This window comes from Oenanthe melanoleuca, chromosome 2, assembly GCF_029582105.1.
Source record: "Oenanthe melanoleuca isolate GR-GAL-2019-014 chromosome 2, OMel1.0, whole genome shotgun sequence".
NCBI lineage: Eukaryota > Metazoa > Chordata > Aves > Passeriformes > Muscicapidae > Oenanthe > Oenanthe melanoleuca.
The window spans coordinates 53,818,621-53,845,299 of record NC_079335.1 but is presented as its reverse complement, the minus strand read 5'-3'; the positions used below and the strand labels follow the sequence as shown (position 1 = coordinate 53,845,299).

Here is a 26,679-nt window from a genome sequence, read left to right as displayed (position 1 = left end):
AGCTGATAGAGACAGAATAAATGAACAAGTTTGTAGTGGAGAAATATGAAGGTTCCTATTCCTTTAAGCTTTTTATAACATGGTAATCTGTAGGGTTAGTTACACATACCCTTTCTTCTTTATCCTATTTAGTGAAAATTAAAGATAGCAACATACAAAAGAGATAAATTGCACCACAATCATAATAACACCGATGCATAAAACAGAACATGCAACTGAAACATCATGTTAAGGCTGTTCTTGAGATAAGAAATGTTTCAGAAGCTGCATATTAATGTATTAAATTGACTTACATTAATTATTCCTCTTGTTGTTGCTTGATGTTATTAAATCAAGCAAAGACAACACCAAATTACACAAAGGAATGTCTTTGTGATCATTCAAGGGCAGAGAGATTTGTTTTTCTCAGGACTCACTGTTTCAAAATTATAGCATCAAACACATATAGGAGATGGTCCTAACAGTTTCTATCTTAGGAGTATCTACCACATCCCTTGTTACCCTATTTTAGTGTTTTACTACCTCCTAATTAAAAGGCTTTACTTATATCAAATTATGAGACTTTTGCTACTTTTTCTTTTCAATGAGAAACTATTCTATTAAAAAATTATCTATTTGTGCATATTACTACAATGCCCAAAAGCTCAGTGCTTTTACTAATCCTTCCCTTCTGCTGCATACTATAATTATAACACAGAGTACAAGGTCATTTCTTTAATAAAGACCATAGCAAATGAGTGAAAAACAAGAGACAACTGACAGATAGGGAAAGACAGGAACGTACAAGGGGATAATGAGGCAATACTAGGCACATGATAGGCAGCAGTCAGCAGAGAACCATGTTAAACAGTGTGAACCCTTCTATATTTATTTTTCTTTTAAGTAGGTAATACTGAAGTTTGGATTTTTAAAGAAAATACTAGAAAATTATGAGGGAATGAGAAACCACTTTCTGAATAGTTTATGAGACTCTCTTCTGAGACTGAGCTACAATCAGTGGAAGAGAAAGAAGGTGATTGTTTCACAAGGGAACAATTGGATTATAAAAAATGGCAACACATGCTGGCCAGAAGCTGGAGGCAGTATCTCATTGCCAAATGAGTAGGAAGATGTTGGAAGCAAATAGGCTTTGAAAGGTCCTGAAATGAGAACGTTTGATATAGCAGAGGAGAAAAAAACAGAGATAAGTACAGATCTCAATTCCATTAACTAGCTTTGTTTTTTAAAGGAATTTGCCTACCATCTGCATTTTCAAGTTAAAGTCTTCTTATACACTAACAGTGTGCACAGCATATCAGAATAAAAAAATATTTACTTGTTCCAATTAGTTCGAGATGTGATGCTTCACTCCATGTAACACAGGATAATAATATAAATCAGTAAAAAGGAGACACCAAAATGCTCCAGAATGTTCATTGTATGCTTTATGCTGTTCGTATGCGTGCTGAGCACATTGCAAGAAGATGGCCAAGAGCAGACCAGCACAGCCATACTCTGCACCCTCACTATGTTGTTGTCTATCCTTGGTGTCTTCAGACAGGTTTAACAATGACTGTTTGGCATTCACTCTGCATGAAATACTGCCACATAAGCCTGAGATATTTTGTTGAATAATGCAAAAACTGCCAGAACAAGCATCCCAAACAATAAAAAAAGCCTAGCCAGGAGTATTTACTATTGCTGAGACTGAACTCCTCTCTTGACATATAAACAGTGATTGAAATACATTTTTCTATGATTCCTCAGAAAGGTCTCCTTGACTGTTCAGCTTCGTTGTTCAAGTAGTCTGTCCTTTACAATGTGCTGCAATAATATGAATGTTCCTTTTCAAGGTTACTTTGTGTGCAGATTGCTGCCTAGCATTAAGTACACCTGTAGCATAGAGACTCTCCAAGGTCTTTAGGCCCTTCTAAACCCCACTCAAGCCTTATTTCAGAGCCAAGTTGAGCTTTGTTGGAGTTTTCTTCCATGTCACAAATATTACTCTTTCAGCTATGGGAAAATAAGCAGTTTTCTACAGGAAACTGAAAAAAGAGGGTACCCAAGTCACATTCTTTCTATTCAAATCTTGTCTTCCACTGCTAGAGCTTTACAGTCAAAAAATAAAAAATGTTAAGAAACTGGAATGTATACTTTAGTTTCTGTGGTTCTATTTGACTTTCCTATTAGAACTCCTCCCTATCCATCTTTGCAGATTATGTTTTAACAAGCTGTTGTCCAACATCATGAAGCTGCTGGAAGAAAATAGTTTTCTATATTTTCTGTCTGTCATTTTAAGCAACTGTGGCTTTACCTTTGGATAAGGATGAGTATTCAAAATAATAATGGTCAAATCATGAATTTAAATTATTCATATTTTTTCATATTTTATCCTGGACAGCTAAAAGACTTATGAATTTTTCAGTTCTAGGATAAATTAATCCAAATATTTTTTAAGTATGTTTTTCAAACTGACTAGCATGTCACAAACTCATAAACCAGACTTTTGCTTCACAGGAAATGTTATTCTTCAGTTCTAAAACCTTGAAAAGAATGGCTAATGTCATTGCTAAATGGGTTTTAGGACTTGAAATGTTTATGGTAGGTATTTTCAAAATTTTCCTTTTTCTTTGTAGAAGATGGCTATCTTAACTGAGCATAGAATTATATTTAAAATTTCCTCCATTGTGCCAAAAATCACGGTAATACCTTACAGTTTGTGAAAACTGTATTTCATTTTCTGAAAGTATACATAGTGGAAATGAAACTAGCTACAGATACCTACAGCTTTTAAGATACATTTGCCCTTTGTCAGATTAATTGGAGAAAATCATGTCAGAGGTGGTAAAATCTGTTAAGACACAGAATCATGGCATCACAGAATATGTTGATTTGGAAGGGGCCCACAAGAATCACAGCTTTTAGCCCTGCACGGGAGCATTCCCAAGAGTAAAACCATGTACCTGAGATCATTGTCCAAATGTTTCTTGAAACCTGTCTATACGCCTGGTGCTCTAACCACTTCCTTGAGGAGCCTGTTCCAGTGTCCAAACACTCCCTGGGTGAAAAACCTTTTCCTAGTATCCAACCTAAGTCTCCCCTGACACTATTTCAGGCCATTCAGGTCCTGTCACTGGTCACCACAGAGAAAAGATCAGTGCCTGCTGCTCCTTTTCCCCTCAAAAGAAAGTTATGGACTGCCATGAGGTCTCTTCTGGATCTTCTTCAGGCTGAACAGACCAAGTGACCCCACTCTCTCCTCATATGGCTTCCCCTCAAGGCCCTGCACCATCCTCATGGCCCTTTTTCAGATGCTCTCTAACGGCTCAATGTCTTTCTTATATTGTTGCACCCAAAACTGCACACAATATTCAAGGTGAGGCTGTCCCAGTGCAGAGCAGAGCAGGACAATCCCCTCCCTTGCCTGGCTGTGATGCTGTGCCTGATGCCCCCCAGGACAGGGTTGGCCCTCCTGGCTGCCAGGGCACTGCTGACTCTGTTCAACTTGCCATGGACCAGGACCCCCAGGTCCCTTTTCTGCAGTACTGCTCTACAGCCCCTCATTTCCCAGTCTGTCTGTACATCCAGGGTTGCCCCATCCCAGGTGCAGAATCCATCACTTGCCCTTGTTGAACATCATACAGATGATGATTTCCCAGACCCCTGATTTTTTGAGTTTTCTCTGTAAGGTCTCCCTGCCTTCAAAGGCTTCTCCTAGTTTTGCATCATCTGCACACTTGCTTAATTTTCCTTCCGGTCCTGCATGAAAGTCATAAAGATGTTGAAAAATACAGGGCTTGAGCACGGAGACCTCTGGAACACCACTAGTGACAGATTCCCAGTTTCCTGTCACCCCTTTCAGTGTAACTTTGTGCCCAACCTATGAGAAAGTTGCTCACCAAACACATGATCTGTTTATCCAGCCGTGAGCTGAAAATTTTGTCTAGAAGGATCCTGTGAGAGAAAGCATTGAAAGCTTTGCTGAAATCCAAAAAGGATGACATCAGCAGGCTTCCACTGATCAGCTAGGTGAGATACCATGTCATGAAAGGAAATCAGATTTGATAAGCAGCACTGTCCTCTCATAAAGCCATGCTGGTTGTAATCAATTACTGTGTTGTCCTCCAGGTGGTTTTAAGTACCTTTCAGAATAAGGTTCTCCATAATTTGAGCAGGCAATCCTGTAGTCCCTGGGGTTCTCATTCGTGCCCTTCTTGAAAAGTGGGACAACATTCACCAGCTTCCCAGTCAGCTGGGACCTCTCTGGATTCCCAAGACCACACAAAAATCATGGAGAGAGGTATTGCAATGACATCAGCAGCTCTTTGGGGATTCTCAGATGAATCCCACCCTCTAGATTTGTAGGGATCTAGCTGGAGCAGCAGATCATGCATATTTTCAGAATCAACTGAGATTTGACCATTGTTGCAGTCATGGTCCTCCAACTCAGGGCTCTGGGATCCCCTTGGTGCCTCAGCTGTGCCAAAGGCACAGGCAAAGAAAGAATTCATTAAGCACCTCTGCCTTGTTTCTGTTTAGCTGGGAAGGAGAAAGTTGTAAATTTTTGCTGCTTCTTCATGATACCTTTGACATTTTTGCAGGTATTTTGCTGAGCAGGGAAAGTGGGTAAGAAGAGGTTAAAAAAAAAATCAGCATCACTCTTGTTTCAGCTGTCAGTCATCAGGGCTACCAAGGCTAGATGTTCACCCTTCAGGCAGTTTTGTGACTGCAGCTCAAGATGAACCCTGTCCAAGCAAAAACATACAATTATTCCAATCAAATTATTCCTGGGCTACACAATACAATTATCCAGACTAATTTGAAAGATGAATTAATTGAAGGATTATTTTCCTTTTTTTTTTTTTTTTTTTTGCATAGATGTCCCTATGTAGGATATTCATAAAGAAAAATTAAGCAGTTGACTTCCATGTTAGAGACTCTGAATGGATGTCTGTTTTAGTAAGAAATACACATTGATTCAGCTCTACTTTTGGGGAGAAGAGGAGAATTTAGCACTGCAAATCAGTCCTTGCATTAGCATAGAATCAATATATAAAAGCAGAAAGACAAAAGAGACGCATTTTTAAACTTTTCTTTCTTTTTTTCTCCTCTTTCAGGGATTGAGATTGATTGAAAGAACGGTTCAGCATGAATTCCTCTGTATTGCTCCGTCTCATGGTGATGCTGGTTCAACTTTGGCCTTGCTCTCCCAGTGCCCAGAACACAGTCCAATCCTTCACAGCAGCTCGAAGAGTGAGACGTGGCTGGCTGTGGGAGCCTTTTTTTGTAACTGAGGAACAGATTTCACCGAATCCCGTGTATGTTGGACAGGTATGATAAGTAACGATTCAAGGACAGTACAGGGTTAGATTTAACATGCTGGTTTGCACCTTCTACCCCAACTTGGAAGACCAAATATCTCCAGTGACGTGGAAACAGCAGCAAACACAGAAAAGGAGATCAGGAAGCTGTAATAAGGCAGTTCTACATCTCTCCTTTCCTAAGACCTTACCCAAGGTCAGAGAGGTTTGAGAGCTGTAGACTGTGGCACTACCAAGCACCTTCCTTCCCTGAGGACTGCTGTCAAGGAAACTTCACGTGCATGCTGTTACTAAAACTAGTTCCATACACAGCAGACGAAGGTATAAAGCTGAAAAGTTCTTTTCTTCCTTCTGAATGGAAGTTAAGGAGTCATTTATCAACATCTGGCAATTTGCTTGTGCTATTTCTGGCACTGCATCAAAGCAGCCATACTGAGTGTAGTGTAGTTTACAAACAGTATTTAGCATGATTTTCTATTACACTAAGTAGCAGCTGATTTACCCCTCATTAATTTTTAATGAAGCTGATTAATACTAAATCCTTTTACCACTGAGAAACTACAGGAATCTGCATGGTTCATTAGATTAACGTAGGTTTAGCACAACGAGCAATTATTTCTCACCCTCCTTTAAAAATGTGTTTTAAGATAATTGTCTTAATGAAGGCTTATCTGCCCCCTTCTCTCTTTGCTTATCATTATTATTATTGTATTTATTATTATTATTATTTATTTGTATGCTAGAAGTAATTTTAATCTTGAGATCTGGCTTTCTTTTCTTGAAGGCCCTTTTTAGATGAATGAACCAAAATAAGTTTAACTGCTAATTAACTAGCACTAAAATTTAATTGGGCCCAAAGGGTGAAGTGCTCAAAATTCATTAATTACTTTTTCACAGTCCTTTCAAAGTAGTTACTATGGAAGTGTGATGTCTCACTTCTGAAAGTACATATAAAGACACACTGTCTATTTTTAAAAAAAATTATTTTTACTTTTCCAGTACTTTGAAAACAGTTTCCTGCAAAGAAACTTCATAAATGTAATGTATTTTCCTGATCTCACCTTTTTTATTTCTCACAGGTTAACTGGGGAATTTATTGAAGGTTATTGTTAATACATTGCAGTGAAACTTTTGTCTAATAAGGCATATTTAGTTGTGTCTTTTTATTGACTAAAATATGCACTGCTTTCAGCACATGAAGTGGTAGTCTATGACCAACACATGAATTTTTAGTAATTAAGGCCCAGAAGAAAACTGCATCAATGAAAATATGAAGGTAGACAGTCTATGCTTTTAAATCACTATTCCATATCAAAATCTTTTTACAGTCAGAACTAAATTTTCAAATTCATTTAACATAGGCTCATAACTCCTTTTCTATCATCAAGATTAAGAAAAAATAAATGTGTCCATCAGCACTGCAGTGGCAGATACACAAGAATGAGTACAAAAATACTTGTTCTCAGTTGTCATTTACAATGGTAAGACCATTTATTTTGTTCCCAGACTAAAAAAACAAGTAAACTGAGAACCTTTGCTATTCTTTCTCAGCAAGTGTCATCTGTAAGGGACCTCTCATTTGACATGCTCAAGGTCATGAAATCTTTTGTGGGTAAATGATTTTGAGTGAAATTGCTAAACACAGGTTATGTCTCAGCAGCCAGCTGAAGCAGTGGTCCCAGACCCTAAGGGTTTGATACACTCTGGGTCACATCTGAGCCCCATGTTAGTTTAAAGATCTAGATATAGATCACTTCTCCCATGTCCTGAGTTTTGTGATAAGAAAACCAAGATTTATGGATAGCAAAGAATCTGTGCTGCCCCTTAGTGAGATGCTAAATTTGGATGTGATAAAATAGTTTGACCAGACGACTTATAAAGGGGGTAACAGGGCCTATGTTTAGCACACAAATACTTATGTTGAAAATATTTAAGTTGCTCATATTTTAAATTATTCTAAACTCCCTTAGACTTGAAAATTCCGTCTTTTGTACTGGCAAGGATAATTAACTCTGAATATTTTAGGCCTTAAATACCTTTACAGAACTCAGAGCAGGAATTCAAAACTGTTCCTCATATCTCAGGAAAGTGTCCCTGTCACATTCTGAATAAATTATCCATCTGATACATGCAGACAATTATGCATTATGAAAATCTTAAAAGGCATAGGCATTCTTCCAAAGAAAAGTTAAAACTATTTTTGCAACTTCAGAAATTATTACAAAATATTTGGGTAGATCCAATGGGGAAATGTTACTTTCCCATTCTATGCCCTCACAACTTGCAGTGACCTTTAGGGTGAATAACCATAAGCAAAACAGTGAAATAATTAAAGTCAATAGTTAGGCATATTATTTGCATTTAAAATATGGTGCTTCATAAGAGAAGCAAGTTGAATAATATATTTTTTTTAACTTTGGATTTTTAATTAGAATCCAGGCTCTTAGAGAGTTTGACATTTTTTGTTCTAAAAGCAAAATAAGTGGAGAAAAAATAAAGAATTAATGATATAATGGAAATTTTTGTTTCCTTAAAATTCAACTGTGGATGCCTGCCACGTTAGGAAATCAAGTTATTGCTCTTAAAATATTGCTGTATTATATACCACTACCATTAACAGAACTATTTTGTTGTCATGAACAAATGCAGCTGGACCAAAATTGTCTCCAAGGCTCAGCTTCATCAGAGGAATCATCACCATAAAGTTGATTTTAGCAATAAAACAGAGGATGTAAATCAATGGGAAATGTCTATCAATTTATTTTGGAATAAACAAGACTTTGACCACAGAATACCTTTTTACCTCCAACATTTCAACAGAAACAGGAAATCACTGTTACACACATTTACACTTAGCATTGTTGAGTAAAATAAAAAAAAAACAAAAAAACAAGAAAACAAACAAAAAAAAAAAAAACCCCAAACAAAAACAAAAACAAAAACAAAACAAAACAAGAAAAAAAAACCAAAAACCTTAAAAAGTAAATCTGTCATCTGTAATGCTAAAACTTAGGTAATGTTTAATAACCCTTGCATTGTTTCCAGCATAATTATAGGGGAGCTGATAAAACAATGAAATAAAGTAGGTACTTATATGCATTCTCTTAACTTCAAAGTACCTGAAGCATCTCTTGTCAGGCATATAATGCATTTATATGTCTGTTATATCAAGACTTTAAATAATTTTAAATATTTTCAATTTAAAATAGCTGGTTGAAAATGGTTGGCAGTTCTCTCTTTCAAATACTAGTGTCCAAGAAGGTCATCAGTGACAGGGTTCACCGTAGAATCAAAACAAAGAAAAAAATTAGTATTTCAAAACTTTTTTCTTCCCAAGCTGTGACTTATTTTTCTCTTTTTTACTTTCAGCTGAAATCAGATTTAGACAAGCAGGATGGCAACTTGCAATACATTTTGACTGGGGAGGGAGCTGGAAGCATTTTTTACATCAATGAATACAATGGCACAATTTACGCAACTCAAAGGCTGGATCGTGAGAAGAAACCTTTCTACAATCTGAAAGCAGAAGTACTTAACAGGAGCACTCAGCTCCCTGTTGAACCTCAATCAGAATTTATCATCAGGGTTCGGGATGTCAATGACAATGAACCACAGTTCTTGGATGGACCTTATGTGGCCACTGTTCCAGAGATGTCACCTGAAGGTATGATATGCTGTGAATCAAACACTACATTTCCTGGGTTTTTTTCTAGAGAGGTCTGTTGAGATAAAATCTTAATAGGATATTTCACAGACTGCATCTCAGTAAGAAGGAAGCAAACTGTTTTACAGGTTTGGAAATTTGATAAGGTATATTCTTAACTTGAGGGCTGCAAATACCTCCAATTAACATTCTTGTCTTTAAATATTTATGTACCTACATTTATCCAAGTTTCTTTACAGATTCTGGATGCATGCTTGGATTGACTATAGACATTAGTCTTTCCCATTAGTGATTCAGACTTGAAATTTGCACTTGTTTAAAAATATAATGTTCCCAGTTGAACTAGGTAGAGTACTGCAGCCAGTTGTGAAGATGTGATGGCCACCCTCACTCTCTGCATGTCACCTGCCTATTTACACTGCCAAGCCTCTTTCCTATCAGTCAGCTTCTCCTTGTTTGGATTTGGTACTGTGCAACCAAGGACTGCATTCTGATTTCCCAAGTATATGTATTTTCCTGTCAAGAGGAACAACTTAATCCCTGTACCCCTTTTTTCCCCACTTTCACATGATCAGATAGACTTGTGCTAGGGTCGGTCATGTATCTGGAAACTTAATAAAACAAATTATATACCATACTATGTGTACACATATGCCTAAAGACTTCAAAAAATCCAAAATGTGAATACAGCTGACATAAACAAGCATGTTATAGATAATACCTGCAAATAACTATCTTCAGAACCAAAGAGAAATTAGATTTTTCAGATCTTATAGAAAAGATCCCAGTAATCTTTTAAATTTATGTGCCTACTTCCTTTGCCTATTTCTGTTGCAACTGATACAGGAAAGAAATTTAAATATTGTGCTGTTTTAAATGGTATGAATCAATGAGGTCATACATGTAATAACATCAGTGATGCTATTAAGCATTATCTGCTCAACTTTTAGAGCAGTGTCAGTGAATATTTGACATCAAGCCATAAACTTTATCTTCTTAAGAGCCAGGATTGCAGTTGAAAGATTCATGCCTGGTATTTAATTGAAAGGGGGCTTAGTATCCTAATTTTTGTCAGGATGCAGCAGCTCACTGCTCATCCCTACCAGCAGTAGACAAAAGACATTCATTTGATGAATTTACTTGCTAGTGATACTTGCTACCTGCTTACACCACCTTCCACCAGGGAAATCCCTTCTATTTTTTCTTCACTGCCACATCTGTGCAGGCAGACAATTCTGATCCTGACCTCTTGGTCAAATAATTTTTTTCTAACATAAACAGTTGATTGTTCAGAGGGTTCTTCCAGCTTTTGCATCTTCACTCAAGTTTGGAGACAAGATAGGTATCTCATCAAAGTCCTTTGCATTTTTATTTTTTATGTGCTCGTAGTAAAAATGAGTATAGTTCAATGTCTAGAATTATCTGGCATTTCAAATATTTAGGACCTTGATAATTCTTTTGTGTTCCTTTTTTTTTTTTCTCTTCTCTGTGGTAAAAGATTGTTTATAGGCCCCTTAGTGTCTTTTAAAAATGTTTTTTAATTGACTGATTATTTAGTATATCTTTATTTATACTCATACAGACTTGTCTACGTGCATGAGAAACTGGATTTCTTCCATTTTATCTTTCCTTATCATGGCAATACAGAAAAAAAAAGGAAAAAAAAAGAAAAATAATCATGTAGGGTGGTACTTAAGACCAAAAAACAATAGTAGTAATATTTTCTCATATATCTCTTTTTCTCACCTGAAACCTTCAACAAGAAGCTGACAACTGAGAAGTTTCACTCTACACTGCCTTGAGCTGGCTACAGATACACTAAAACTGAGTCTCAGCTGTCTTTGTCCACTCTCCTGTGTCATCTATTATATTTAGATTCCTAAAATGTGGTATCACTTCAGCATAAGATTAATTGAGCTGCAGAAAATGTAATTTACTTTGTGATATTCCTGCAATATTATAAATAAAAAAAATATTCTGTTGAACTATAGAAATATATGAAATTTTTAAAAAAGTAAATTAAAAAATCAGAAGTAAAACCGTATCCCATTTGTCAGAATGGGTGAAAAATGAAGTAAGACCCCTATTTGCCTTCTCCCTCAAGCACAAACTCCTGAGATAGCAAACTCACTGATTTGCAATCATCTAGTGTATGATACATGAATCCAAGTCATCCAGGATCATGAAATATTTCCTGCATTACTGGTTCTACACTTGACCTCTCAAGCACTAATACCATAGCTATTCCAAAGATCATTCTTTCATCTACTTCTTCCATGGAGACACTAGTGAAATACTGTTATCTATGTCTGGAATACACAATGCAAGTGGAGTGTATACCTTGATAGTGGTCAGCTCCAAAAGATGAAACAACTGAGCCACACACCATAAGTACTTCTTGGGGCTCACTTACCCTGCTTCTCAAAAAGTAGGGAATGCACTACTGAGGTGAAACCTATTTCAGTGTGCATTCTAAACCAATTTTACAAGGAAATTTATGGACTTATAGCAGATTGGAAGAGTAACCCACTAAAACTTGCAGTATTGGCAGCACAGTGGTTGATTATATTAGTGTTTTTCTCCCAGTAAACTAAAACATACTCTTACATAATGTGGGGGGAAGAATAGAGTTAATTTAAATGATGCAGTTCAATAGAGAAGTTTGCTCTTTGCCATGTTTCAGTATTTTCTAGCTTCAGTTCATCTCACTGATGCTCAGTCTCCTAATAATTTCCTCACAGAAAATTCTCTTAGGAAGTGTGGTCATGACTTGGGGAAGCAGGTAACTGCTAGTATACATTCTGTCTCAAACTAGAAAAGTGAGTAGAGAGTAATTCAGAGCTGGTCACTTGCCTCAGATAACCACAGTAAATAAAGGAAATAGACACAAACCACTGTGCCTGAAGTTAGTTACAAGTATCAATATAAATACAAATGTGCCAACAAATTGGAATACATTTTAATTCTTTATTAGCTCTCTTTTATATTCAGTACTAAATTTTATTAGGGTTTTATATGCAAGTGTCACAGCAAATGAAAAGTGTGTCAGCAAATGGACTCTTCTGAGAACACAGGACTCTGCTTTACCCTCAGGCATTTGGTGCAATTTTACACTGTCTTCCTTATAGCTGTTAAAGTTGTACAAATGCAGTATATCTGATGGAGTGGTTTAGAGTCAGATGCAATAATCTATCAGTACTTAATGTCTTTATAGATCTCAAGCTCTAGTTAGAAAAATGAGCAGCTATTTGCCATATGAGGGCCCCATAGTATACCTAATGGGCTGCAGCACATAAATGGCACTCTACCATATTTTAACCAAGAAGGATAAAACCCAGGCTGAAAAGATGCAAACTAGCAGTTTGCTTTAGGTAAAGCTAATAAAAAAGTTCAATTGTCAGTTACATTATATGATGTTTGCAATGCCAGGACTAGGACTTAGGGGTTTCTTGATTTTCAGGGGTGTGTGCAGTTTTATGTTAATTTATTGTTTTGAAACACATTATTTTTATCTCTTCAATTATTCTTCTCACAATTATGTAGTTACAACTAATGGCTTTTGGGAGTTTTTGAATACAAAATATTAAGATTTCGATGCTTGTTACCCACATACAAACGCTAGATAAATATGATTCTGTTCTGCAAATGGTTTGAGTTGGATTTTAGGGTTTTTTAATGGGGTCTGTTTTCTTTTTTTCTTGGGGTTTTGTTTAAATTTTTGTTTTGTTTATTTTAGTGGATTTTTTTTTTTCTGATGGTTAAATGTTTGAAGAAACACATGTTTCATGAAAGTGAAAAATTAAAAGCTGAGAAAGTACTCTAAAGCCAGGGTAAAATTTTTCTTATTCTTCTTGCTACATAGTCCATACTTAACATAGAGGTTCATGTAGTTATCACACAATCTTTGTTTCAAAAAACGTGTGAGAAATTATAGCCAGCTCTTAAAATGGTCTCTTGTTACCTCAATTTAGAAATAAATTTTCATCTTCCTTAGAGTGCAAGATATCTGTTATTTTTTCCTTCCAAGTCAGCTCTCTCTTTACTAGATTCTGTTTGACTATTCATATTTCCATTATTTATATCCACCAGCTGCATCTCACTGACTACAACTAAATAGTCCTTACTTCTGTGTTCTGAAATATTCTAGAAGAGTTAACAGACAAGAAGAAAAGTGTGTTTGGGTCCCAGAGAAGAAGGAAATCCTGGTTTAGATTCAATATTTCTTTACAATTATTAGAAACTGTGCAGTAAATAGATCTACCTTTAAATGTGAGATGCACAATCTTTGATGATAATTTTGAAGTCCTATATATGTTGGATGCTATTCCTGTTTCACTAAATATGTTGCTATAAATAAGTCCATTCCTAAACATAGTTGTGGACACTTTTTAGTTTGTTTAGTAGAAAATGGCATTCACGACAGACTAAACCTGTTGGATCATCAGTAGTTCTTGATCCCTTCCTTACAAGCAATTTTTTTTCAAAGCAACCATGTTCTAACCATGCTAAATTTCCTTAGAGGATGAATTTCCTGTGATTGTGAGAGCAATTTTCATAGATCCCAGCTGATATGAAGTTAACAGTTGTGTAGCTGAAGATTCCATTTACTCTTCAGTCTTATAAAGTGTTCTGTCATTTCTGAGGCATATATGTGCCCTGACTAAATATGAGTCTGCAATTTTATCTTTACAATTTCTCCAGAACAATAGGATCTATATATATATATATATTTATACATCTATACACACATCTAAAACATCTGTATTTATGCATCTAAACATTTGTGTCAGATATTTGATATTGTAAGTAGTTTTGAAGGACATATAGGTCCGAAATTTAGTGGGAATTAATAACAGTTTAGTTTACCCTCTGCATGAGAGAAGATAACGTGCATTATGGAATCACTTTAAATGATGCTAATAAATTGAGAGAAAATGAAAAAAAAAATATAAAGAAATAAATTATTTAATTTAGCCTATTCTTATATGAGAAAACTTTTTCTTTTTTTTTTATTTCTATTTAAAAATAAAACTATTTAGCTTCTAGGAAACCCAGCAATGAATGTATCTGTTTTATTTGGGACAAATATCACATTTGCTTTTTTCATTAAAAAAAAGGTGTTTCTGTTCTAACTCTTTACATTCCACCTTTTCTTCTTCTTCTTTTCTCCTCCAGCCTAACTATACTGCTGTATTGATAAACAGGTGCAACCGTGTGAAAGTATGCCAGAAATTTTTAGAAAGTAGCTTGATTTCCTGCTGTTCCTCACAAGAAGTGATATTTGTATTCTAATGCAGAATCTAGGTGAGGAAAAAAGACAAAAATAATGATTACCTTGAAAAATGGTGTTACTGGGGATATTTTTTTAAAAGGATGGTAATTAGAGAGGGTACCATGAGTTTATTGTCAATATTCTATCTAGGATATGAAGAGCTCCCCATCAAAGAAGAAATCAAGCTCTGTAGTTTGATTCCACTGTGGTTTTGCACTGGGATTTCTGCCACAAGTTTTGCACTGGGACAAGCTCATTAAAGACTCAAGAATAAAAAATTTTATCTGAGTCTTGTTATACTTCTTGGCTGCTTTACTTGTTAACAATTAATTTCTTTATCACCAGTGGGCCTACTGGTGATAAAGTGACTGTGTTTTCTTATTCCTATGGGAAAATTCCATAAAGTATTCCATAAAGAATATACAAGAGGAGGAGAAACAATTTGCTTTAGTCCACTGACATATTAGAAAAGAAGCATTATATATATATATATATATATAAATTTTAAGCAATATAAATGTAGTACTAAAAACCCATATACTATTTATATTTATTTTTATTGAAATTTTGAATGCAACAACAACAGCTGCTAGGAAATACTTTGCCCTTTTAATGATAAATTTTAGTAGGTGCCATTTGCTGCTGTAAATTTTTAGGGTTGTTTATTAGTGTAACTGGTATGTTAAAAGGTTTTTAAAGAGTTTATGTTTCGTAATTATGAGGCAATTTATACAAGAGGAAAACAAACATAATCTATTTTATTTTTCCTTGAGGTACTTCGGTTACACAGGTAACAGCTACAGATGCTGATGATCCTTCTTATGGGAATGGTGCTCGTCTGCTTTACAGTCTCATCCAGGGACAGCCTTATTTCTCTGTGGAGCCAAAGACAGGTACTGCAAGTGAATTTGTAACTTGAAAACATCCATGAACTCATAAAATGGATGCAAGCAAAATTGTCGTTTTTGATTTCCACACAAAGATCAACTGATATGACCCAACACTCTGCATAGTTCCTAGATCTCAAGGAAATCAACTTTTCTATCCCATGGGAAGATTAAATTCTTTCTCTCTAGCAAATCCAAACTTAATTTAGAAAATTATTTTGTTAAAGAGTTAGACTCTGAGTATCCCCCACTTAATAAATTAATCTAGGAACACTTCTCACTTAACAGTTCTACAGCCCATCATGTGATATTTTTATCTGTATGTTGGAGGAACCATAGATAAATCACATCTGTCCAAAAACATTTCTGAGTAAGAGAGATGGTTATATATGGTAAAGAGAATATATGGAGTATGTATTCTGCTCCCCAGAACTCTAAATATACAGAATGGATTTGATAAACAGCATATTTGCTGCCATGAGGACTAATGCCCAGTATTGGGACAGTTGTGCTATGCACAGTCTAGAAGGAAAATTGATAACTGGGTCCAGAGATACATTTTATATGCATATTATACTACACATGTCAGATGCTGTGGAAAAAAAAAAAAAAAAAGAGACTCATAGGCTATTATATTACACTTTTTATTTTTAGGGGTCATTAGAATGGCTTCCCAAATGGATAGAGAAACAAAAGATCAGTATCTGGTCATCATCCAAGCCAAAGATATGGTTGGGCAACCAGGAGCACTTTCTGCAACAGCCACTGTTACCATCAACCTCTCTGACATCAATGACAATCCACCTAAATTTCAGCACCGTGAGTAGAGGCTGATTACAGTAATGAAAGTCTTGAGGAAATTTAGATCCACTGCAGCTCTGTTAGGTTTAGGGCTTTTTACAACAGGGCTGTGCTTTGACTTTAGCATACAGCTGTAAAAAAGTAAAATGGGGCTGGGAGGGGAGGGGGGGAATGTCCTCACAAAAGCTTAAAAAACCAAGAGGAAAAGAAAACCTATCATTGGAAAAATCTTAACCCTGCTGGGAGACAGATAATTTAACTGCTTTCCCTATAATTTGCACTACTTCAGCCTAAAATCTGGAAAACAGGATATTTAGCATCCTTTTCCCTCACCTTCTTTCTTCTTTTCCTCTGTTCATTTTTTTTCTAACATATACTATAATGTTTTTGGCAAATGATGTGAATCTCTCTGTCCAGGTAGTTTCTAGCAGATGTGGGAGCTGCTCAAAGGAAAAAACTGTGCTTTGGGAAGTGCTGCCCTCCACTGTTTTTTCACCCTGTTCAGTCTTAGAATCATAGAATAGTTTGTGTTGGAATGGACCTTTAAATGTCACCTAGTCCAACCCTCTGTCAATGGGCAGGGATGCTCAGAGCTGCATTCAAACTGACCTAGAAATTTTTCAGGGATGGAGCATTCACCATGTCTCTGGGCAACCTGTCTCAGTGTTTCATTATCCTCCCAGTAAAAAATATTTTTCTTATATATAATCTAAACTTTCCCTCCTTCAGTTTAAATCCATTAACTTTTTTTTAGTCTTTTTCTCTATACACTGCTGAAGTAGGTCTGAGAGGAAAGGTCTCCCAAGGGGAAAGATTGTCCTGCCCTACACCCAAGATCTATACAATACCAGATTTTCTCCATTGCCCTGGTAGAAACTTTTCCAAGCTCTCTGAGAGCCTCAAGCTACAGCACCTACTAACCATGGCAGATCCCTCATATTTGCCAGTGTTTGTTTCCTTAGGGCTCTACTATATGAGTGTCTCTGAAGAGGATCCTGTGGGCACCATTGTAGGCAAAGTATTTGCAGAAGACAGTGACACTGGGGTCAATGCAGCCATGGACTATTTCATTGAAGAAGACAGCTCAGATGCTTTTAACATCATTACTAACAATGAGACTCAAGAAGGAATTATCTTACTAAAAAAGGTGAGATCTCAGAAACTTTAAAAAAAATCTCTAAACATTTGAAAGAAAATCCTCAAGCAAGCTGGCTGTATAAAAAAGGCCAATTGCTTTAGATTATCTTTTTTTTTTTTTCATTAGGCTTTGTGATTTGACTGGAATATTGCAAGGGATAAAAAGAAAAATGTTTTTCTTTCTGTTTACATTTTTGACTCATTCCTATTACTGCTCAATATAATAGTGACAGTCAGAGTATCTTCATGTTATCCCTAACTGTGCAGCACAGTATATCCCATTGAGAGAAAATGTTTTATTTTTTCTGTGCATCATCTGTAAAATCTTTATCAATAAATTGCAAGCAATCTTACTTCACTTGCAATATCCCTGTAAACTGAAACCAGAACTTATTACGGTATTAGATAGTGGAGTTTTTGTTGTGACATAGCTTTGAAAAGATACTAAGTAGAATCAAAAAAGACCAGTTTATGAATTGAGAATATTAATATTCTTTGATACTGTTTAATTTCTTTTGGAATCACTCAGGAAAATTTCTAAGTCATATCGGGGATCATCTGAAATTAAGATAGAGTTCAATAGCCTAGTGAAATGTAGGACTCTGAAGAACTTAAAGCTATAAGTGTGAGAGGTTTTTTGCTTTTTTTTATATTTTTTTACTTGTTTCGTGTTTTTTGGTTTTGTGTTTGTATTTTTTTATTTATTTTTTTTTTAGTTTGGGAAGCTACTTATTTTGTAGGTTTCTTATTTATTTTAATTTTAATTTATTTTAATTTGAAAATAATTAATAAAAAGAAAGCATTAGAATTAACTTTTAGAAGTACACATTTTTTCAAACATTCTTAAAAGGAGTATCACATTACTTTGTTCTTAATCTCACACCATTTATTAAAATACATTTAATTTAAATATGGAGAATAAAATATCCCAAATCTCACTTTCTTTTTTAACAGAGAGTGGATTATGAGAGCAAAAGGAGACACCATATTGAAGTAAAAGCTGTAAACAGATACATTGATGAGCGTTTTTTGAAAGAAGGTCCATTTGAAGACACAACCATTGTCAAAATCAGTGTGGAAGATGCTGATGAACCTCCAGTTTTCACCTTGGAGAGCTATGTGATGGAGATAGCTGAAGGAGCTGAGAGTGGCTCACTGGTGGGAGTGGTAACTGCTAGAGATCCAGATGAAGATGACAGTCCAGTCAGGTACCTCTCTTAAAATGTGAACAGGCTTCAAATGCAAATATAGCTGGTATTTCCAAAGCATATTTCTGTTCCTTACTATAGCTCATAATTACAGTTAATTGTGCCTTTTCTGTGATAGCCAAGGTTATTGCAGATGTCATGGTTTAACCCACATTGGCAGGTAAGAACCCTACAGACACTTGCTCGCTCCCACAGCCACTGAGATGCAAAAGAGAATTGAAAGAGTAAAGTTGTGACAACTCATGGGTTCAGATAAACACAGTTGTTTATTGTTATTATTGATATATATATAAAATAATAATAGATAGTATCAAAGAAAATAAAAGATGGGAAAAACTCAAATCTACAGCAATTGCCCAAGTAAAACAAGTGATGCAAAAAGATCCAAAACAATCAGTTACCACAAGCCAGCTGACACCTAGCCACTAAACTCAGCAACAGCAGATTCTGTTTTTTACAATATCAATGATAAATAATTTTGCTATCTCTTAAGGGAGAAAACAGGTAATTAATCTTTAACATGGAATTTGTAATTAAAATAGCTTCTTGAATTGCCTTACATCACTGTGTACTAAACAATTTGGACAAATCAGGATACAATGACAAATGGTTGAGACACAAAATAATTTATGATGTGTAGATTTCTAATAGCAGAAATGCATATATATTATGCTACGACTTCAGAGTTTTAGACAGTGATTTGTTATGATTTTCCATTCACTTACTGTTATTCATTAGCCTAGTAATAGGTTAAATTAAACAAGAAAAAATTTACTTGTTTTTTTTTGTCCCCCCTTCTAAAAGGGCTCATTTGGTGGTTTGTTTAGATGACTGCAACATCTGTGGAACAATTAAATGCCAATTTTAGTTAGTTAGAAATGTTTTGGAGGAACTGGCTTCAGACTGAGTATGTCTACATAGACCCAAAACAGTGATACAGGTATTGCATCAATGAGTTCTTTTAGAATAGAGTATATCAGTTCTAATATTAAGATATGTTTTTTGGACTAAGTGCCATGAAAATGAATCTAATTTTAAAAACATTTGTATCATAAATGACAGCAGTTACTTATAATACAGAAAATAATTTGTTTTGCTTTGTGGACTCTAGGTTTCAAATAAACAAATTTAAAAAGATGTGCAACAAATCCTCATTATGTCAGTAATAAAAAATAACAAATACCCAATATAGTTTTTCTGGAAAATGTTTATCAAGAATCACATTATCAAAAATGCTCAAACAAAACAAAATAACTATGCAGAAAAATTATAAATATCTTTAAATAAAATTTATAAGTATCCAAACTTCGGTTCAAATTATAAGAACTTTTAATTATAGTATTGTGCTGGTTCTTCAATTTATCTTCTTACTGATTTTTGAAAGAGACAAAATGTAGCTATAAATAACAAGTTAGAGAGTCATTTAACACCTGACAAGTTGTCTGAGCTGCAGTCTGAAGTGTCAACAGGAAACAGAAAGGCTTTGTCAAGCAGAATTAAAGTTACAATAAAAAGGAATATTTGCATGTGGGCATTCCAAATTGGAGTGGAAAGAATCATTCAACTATTCAAACAGGTTTTATTTCCATGAAATAATCTTTATTAGCAACTGCATCATGCAGTCTTCTTGCTTTTTAGGCCATTAAAAACATCAGTAAATATTTTTTCCACTTGAACCAATATCTTTGGTTGCTATTTCAGTTCTTCTTTGTCCTGCAACAAGTGGTTAGACTTTAACAACTTGAGTGGCATGGGTACATGTATGTGCACATGTACATGTCCTCAGCACCAGGAGACTTTTCAGCAACCACCAGGACTCTGCAATCATCTCCTGCAATAGGATTTTGCAGTCTGCCTTAGTGTCACCTCATTACAGATGTCTGTCTTTATAATGCCCATTCCCTTGGCATCAGAGCATGTCAACAATGATAAAACAGATTTGCCATTGTACCTCCACTTAGATGTTGGTGTTATTCATTTCACAAGTGGCAATTTTGCTGTTTCTTTTCAGTAAAGTCATTCACCTGCTGTGAGACTGACTTAGAAGTAAGAATGAATAATGCATTTCAGATTCAGTTCACATTAATATAGATCTGAGACATATTTAGTTTTCTAAAAAGAAGAGCTTTGATCTTGGTGGCAGTGAATTTTAAATGTTTATAAGAGTACATTTTTCATGTTGAAGTTGTTGCAGCACACATTTATATGCATATATGCACAGCTCTGTTTTCTCAGCTGACAATAGCTTTCTAGGTCCTTGCCTCTGATGGTACATTTCAGTACTAGGGAATGTCTTTCCCTTTTTTGGTGCAGGTACTCTATTGTCCACAGCACAGTTTTAAAGAGACTGTTCAGCATCAGTGAACACAATGGAGCAATCATTACCACTGAACCTCTGGACCGAGAGATAGCTTCTTGGCACAATATAACTGTTACAGCCACAGAAACAAGTGAGTAAGAAATTTAAGGAATGGGGTTTTTACACTGTGAACTGTAATTATCCTCTGTATGTGCCTTCTTTTAAGAGGAGAGTACATTCTTCTTTCTGATTATATTACTGTTGCTTGCTACACTAAGGAGCATTATTAAAATGATTAGTTAAATAGAAGTGGAATGTATTTGAGCTCCAAGGTCCCGTGCTTTTTCATAAAAGATGACCTTATGAAAAAAGAAACTGTAATAGGATCAAGAGTGTAACGCTTTCAAGTTACACTGAAGCATAAGAATTGCTCCTGCAGTGCAAGATCTTATGTTAAATTAGACCCTGGTTAATTTCACACCAGATTTTTGACTGGTGTGAAATTAGCCAGGGTCTAATTTAACACCAATCAGAAACCTGTGGCTCAAATTAATTGTGAATGTTAAGGCCTAAATCACCTAGATGTCTATTCAGTGACAATTAAAGCCTTGAAGCACTCTTTATATAGATTCCACCTGTCAATTTTGTTTGAAAGTCAAATGCAAATTACCTCTGTTTGTGTTTTTGGTGATCTGGTTGCCCTAAATCTGGGAGAACACTAGAAATTTAACAGCCCCTGATTTATAAGGCAGTTTAACAAGATTACTGGGTTATTATTTAAAAACTAATCCCATTCATCCTCAGGAAGAAGGAAAACCATATGAAACTAGAGTAAAATCAATAAATCAGACAGACTTTGCCAAATATTCTTAGCACTTGTTCTTTACTCCTCAGTCTCAGTTAAATGCCATTTATTGCTACAACCACTTTAAACATATATTTTTAAATTGCACTGTTCCCAAAAGGGAGCCTTCTCTGTAGAACATTGCTACTAGAAGTTTACTATAGGATAGTCAATATCAATTTTCACTGAAGTCTTTAACTTGTATTTAGGAATTGATGGTACTATCTTCCTTTTCAGCTTCTCTCTGAGTTTTTCAGCACGAATTTCATTCTCATGTTGTTGGGGAGATGACAGGTGTTGGCAAATTTGATCTCTGGCATGTCTCGAACAGCGCTATGGAAACACAGCAGGATAACCTTGGCCAACACTTTTCTGTTTAGTTAAACAATAAAACAGGAGAGAAGCAAATGTTACAAATGAATAACTGTCTCCTGCAGCAAAAGGAAGTGAGACTTTCACAGTAATGAAAGTTATTGTAGAGAAACTGTGACCTCATTATGTTCAAATTCTTATGCTTTATTTCTTTAATGATGATAAGGTCACTGTCTATAATATGTTCTAAAGAGCTGAAGTTAGGTCATCTTGGTCTGGGCATACTTGAAAGGATTTTTATCAGGAGCTAGCAGCATATTATTCCCTGAAATATAGTCATAACATGTACTGTGTGCATCAGACATTTGGTGGATGACACTGTGGCTCCACTGAAGCCAAATCAAAATGCCATTAGAGCTCATCCAAATAAGATATGCATTGTACCTTAGCCACAGATGGAAACTGCATTACAACAGCAACCTCCCTAGGAGCCTGTTGTTGCCCTGACATTCACACACTATACAAAACTTTTGGCTGTAAGAAACTTGTGCTAAGTATAAGGCTGAAGCACAAACAACTTCATTCTAATCCTTTCTAGGAGCAAGAAATCCTTAAATCATTATTATCCAACTGGCTGACAGTCAGTACTGTCTTTCCCCTAAGCTCAGTACTGGGGTCAGTTCTGTTCAATGTGTTTTACAAATAATCTGGATTGGATTGAGAGCACTATCAGCCAGTTTACTTATGGCACCAAGCTGGGCTATGGAAGGTTATTATTCTGTTTTTTCTGCCACATAACAAGTAAGAGGATGAGAGGAAAAGGCCTCAAGTTGCACTAGGGGAAGTTTAATTAGATACTAGTAAAATTTTTCCCTGGAAAAGGGTTATCTAGCATTGGAATAAGTTTCCTAGGGAAGTAAATTAATCACTTTCCCTGGAAGTGTTAAAAAACCCTGTGGATGTGATACCTGGTGTCATGGTTTAGTGGTGAACATGGCAGTGTTTGGTTAACATTTGAACTTGATTAATTGAGGTCTTTTCCAACCTCAATTATCTATGATTCTGTGATCAGTTTTACTTGATACTGTAAGTCACAACAAAATTAACCACAACAGACAGGAGTCATTTTACCACTGTGCCTTGTATGTGTCCTTTCACAGGGGTCTCCAGACTTGGATACAGGACTGAAGTTCTTTATTTCAGTATGGATAATATCAATTTAATATTTAACTCTAATATTTAACTCTAACTTTAATACGTATCTCTTCCTTGGTCACACATATTTTTGTTAATAAACTTTTAACTTTTTGGAGTAGTCCTTTCTTAAAAAATTATTTATGTTCATTTCTTTAGGCAGTGAAGAAATTTGCCTTAGCATAAATTATGATCATTCTATAAAAATATAAATAATAAATATAACATTTTTGGTTAGTAGTAGTGCTAGTATTAGTATTATCATTACAAGTTTATGTTTACTGGCTGATGTAAACTTTCTTTAATCCCCTACAAATACTGAATTCTGTTTTGTGTCTAGAATGGGTCATTGCTTTGCTTTTCAAGCTACTAATATGTGTCTCTAGCAATTAAATTTCACACTGATCCAGCCTGTTGCCCTTGACATCCTGATCTCTTAGTCCTTGTTTTTCAAGTCCTGATCTCTCTCTTAGAGATTGTGGCAAAGAAATTTTCTGCTAATCAGGAGCTATTTAGATAATGTAGGATATGGGTACATTAGCTGAATTCACATTCTGACATTCAATAATTTTCCTGTGTAGGGGATAAAAGACAAAGTACATGTTGCCTACCTTCTCTTCAAAGTGCAACCAATGCAGTACCTCTGCTTCACCAAAACTGTCATTAAATATTCACAAGATATTGATTTCAAGTGTGGCTTTGTAATGTGTTTCTCCCACCCAAAACAAAACAGCTGTGTTTCAGAAAAAAAAAAATTTCATATTGTTAAAAACTTCCATACATACAGTAGTGAGAGAAATGCTCTTCCTTGTCATTTAACCCTTTGCTAAGGAAAAAAATATAATCTCACCAAGGCAGCTATGACTCTACAACCCAAATATATTAAAGAATTAGAAACAAGGCTATTACAAAATCCCCCTACATCTCTCAAAAAAAAAAAAAAAAAAAAACCAAAACCAAAAAAAAAAAAAAAAAAACCAAAACCAAAAAACCAACAAAAAAAAAAAAACCCCGACAACAAACCTCCAACCTTTTAGTGAAAGAATACAGGTGATACAGGTGTGATTGCAACAATGGGCTATCTAAATGCTTTGTGCAAGCAAAGAGTAAGCTTTAAAGCCATATAGTTCATATAATATAGGAATCTTACAAATAAACAAGGTAAGAAGAGGCAAAAACTATCTGGGTCCTTCCTGTGCCACTTTTTATACAACTGAAGCCACCAAAGGTATTCCCTGCTTTGTATTAAAGATCACAAAGCTTTCTTTTAAAAGACAATGTAGTCAAATCTCTGCCCTACACATCCAGTTCTGACTTGTAAAAGAATTAAACTAACTCCTACATCCTTGGTATTATTTCTAAAAAGGATATATGCTACTTTTTGTGTTTATCTAACAGAGGTTGAGCACTACTCTATTATTATGGATGTTTGATTGAACAGGAGAAAAGTCATCCCACAAAGAAGTATTTTTGAAATGATTCTGATAAATCACAAGGTTTGATAAATTAGCACAGATGTAATAACTCCACAGGAGGAATAGAAATGTGAAACTGCAAACTATCTATGCCTTTATCTCTATGGTACTTGCTTTTGCTGCCATTTCCTTCAGCAAAAGACTCAAAGCTATCAGCATAGATTCCATAAGATCTGAGAAAACAAAGTTTGTTCCAAACAACTAGTGTATTATACAATAAGAAAAGGAATGTAAGAACTAACCAAACTGATGTAGTTAGGAAAGCAGCAGAGAGGAATACACTTTGGTTTTTTCCTAAAGGTGCATTTGACTAATTTAAATTAATGCCTTAAGAACTTCTGAACAGGTCAGATGCAATAACACTAGCACTGAATAGGAGACATATTTCAACTATAATTATTGATGTAATCTTCGTTTAGGTATAGGTGAGTGATATATTGACAGATATTTAGTATGAAAAATGTTCAGTATTACTGGAATATTTTAAGATTACTGTAATAATTGGAAAAACATTTTCATTACCCAACAACACATCCATGTTAATGTGAGCATTGTTATTGCAGAGGAACTTTTTACCTACAAGAATAATAAATTACATTGTGGGGAAGCAGACATTTCCTAAAACTATGCTGTATAAGTCAGGATTCAATGTGCTGATAGGTAAAGGACTTTCAAGAGGTATCCAATATTGAATCAAAGAATTAAAGAGTAGTTTGGTTTGGAAGGAACTGATAAGGAACTGATAATACAACCATGAGCTGCTAAGTGCACCACTAAACCATGTGCCTACTGCCTGATCTGTATCTGGCACTACAGATGCCTTCAAGACTGGTGACCCAACCACTTCCCTGGGCATCCTATTCCCATGCTAGACAACCTTTTCCAAGAACATTCTCCTAATATCCAATATAAACTTCCACTGGGACAACATCACTTCTTACTTGGGAAAACAGACCAATCCCCAGCTCCCTGCAATCTCTTTCCAGGTAGTTTCAGAGTGATTAAGTTCTCACCTGAGCCTCCTCTTCTCCAGGCTAAACAATCCCAGCTCCCTCAGCCAGTCCTTGGCCACCTGGACACAAGCTGGCTCAGGTTCAGCTGTGGTTGACCAGCAGACCCAGGTCATTTCCCCTTGGGGAGTTTTCCAGCCACTCTTCCTGAAGCAAGTTACTCTGCTTTGGGTTGTTATGACCTAAGTGCAGAACCTGGCACTTGGCCTTGCTGAAACTCATACAATTGGCCTTAACCCATAAATCCAGCCTGTCCAGATCCCTCTGCACAACCTTCCTTCCCTCCAACAGATGACTCCTGCCCAGCTTGGTGTCATGTGCAAACTGACTGAGAGTGTGCTCCGTCCTCTCATTCAGTTCATTGACAAACATATTAAACAGAACTGGCCCCAGTATTGATCTCTGGGAACACCACTTGTTACAGGCCAACAACTGAACTTAACTCCAGTCACCACTGCTCTACAAGCTTGGATATCCAGTCAGTTTTACCCCAGAGAGCAGTGCACCTGTCCAAGCTACGAGCTGCCAGTTTCTCAAGGAGAATGCTGTACCTGCTGTATCTGTTGCCTTTTTTTCAGATAACATGCTTATAAACATTCTCATTTCATAAAAAATTAGTTTTTCTAGCCTAGTCTACATGCAACTTTTGTACTATGATACTCATATATCATTGCTTTTCCTTATCTGAGGTAGTTTTAGCTGTAGAACCTTGTGTAAAGGCAGTAAATGCAGGAGAAATGCCTTGTATTATTAATTTTCCTTTACATACAGGAATAAGATGTACTGACATATTTTTTATATCTCAAGTCACTGCAGTAAAGTATCTTTGAGCAGCAGAAACAATATGTCTTCTGTGAGTACTAAACCTTAGAACTAAACCTGTAATGTAGATGATTCCTGGAAGAAAAATACAATACCAAAACCAAACACTCAGTCTATGAAGCCTGTCAGCAGTAATGCCTTAGATATGTCTGAGCAAAGTCACACTTCTTTGTACATATGAGTGTGCAGTGCAGTGGATAGAAGAGCTCTGTTTTTCCAAATTGAGTCTGAGATTTCTGCCTTGGCTAGGGTGGGTTGTCAGTATCCACTGCGAATTCTCCACGTCTAGAAATGGCAGAAATATTTTTAAAATGTAAATGTTTTTGAATTTTTCTCCCAAAGCTTCAAGATTTGAAAATATTTAAGAAGTGGAGTAACAGAATTTGTTAAAGGAATGAGTGTGACCAATCATTTATGGTAACCACGGTGTTAAGTGTTGTAAGAGTGCAGCCAG

General features: G+C 35.7%; 1 protein-coding gene across 2 annotated transcripts in view; it reads left to right on the top strand.

The window, feature by feature from the left end:
- CDH19 (cadherin 19) overlaps positions 1-26,679 on the top strand; it is a 114,943-nt gene that overhangs the window by 69,240 nt on the left and 19,024 nt on the right. For both annotated transcript variants that reach the window (XM_056485542.1, XM_056485541.1), the window contains exons 2-8: positions 5,097-5,310; positions 8,670-8,964; positions 15,010-15,129; positions 15,778-15,942; positions 16,887-17,071; positions 18,016-18,269; positions 20,583-20,719. In XM_056485542.1, coding sequence (XP_056341517.1) covers positions 5,128-5,310; positions 8,670-8,964; positions 15,010-15,129; positions 15,778-15,942; positions 16,887-17,071; positions 18,016-18,269; positions 20,583-20,719 — 1,339 coding nt within the window. In that variant the 5' untranslated portion in view covers positions 5,097-5,127. The remainder of the gene's footprint in view (positions 1-5,096; positions 5,311-8,669; positions 8,965-15,009; positions 15,130-15,777; positions 15,943-16,886; positions 17,072-18,015; positions 18,270-20,582; positions 20,720-26,679) is intronic.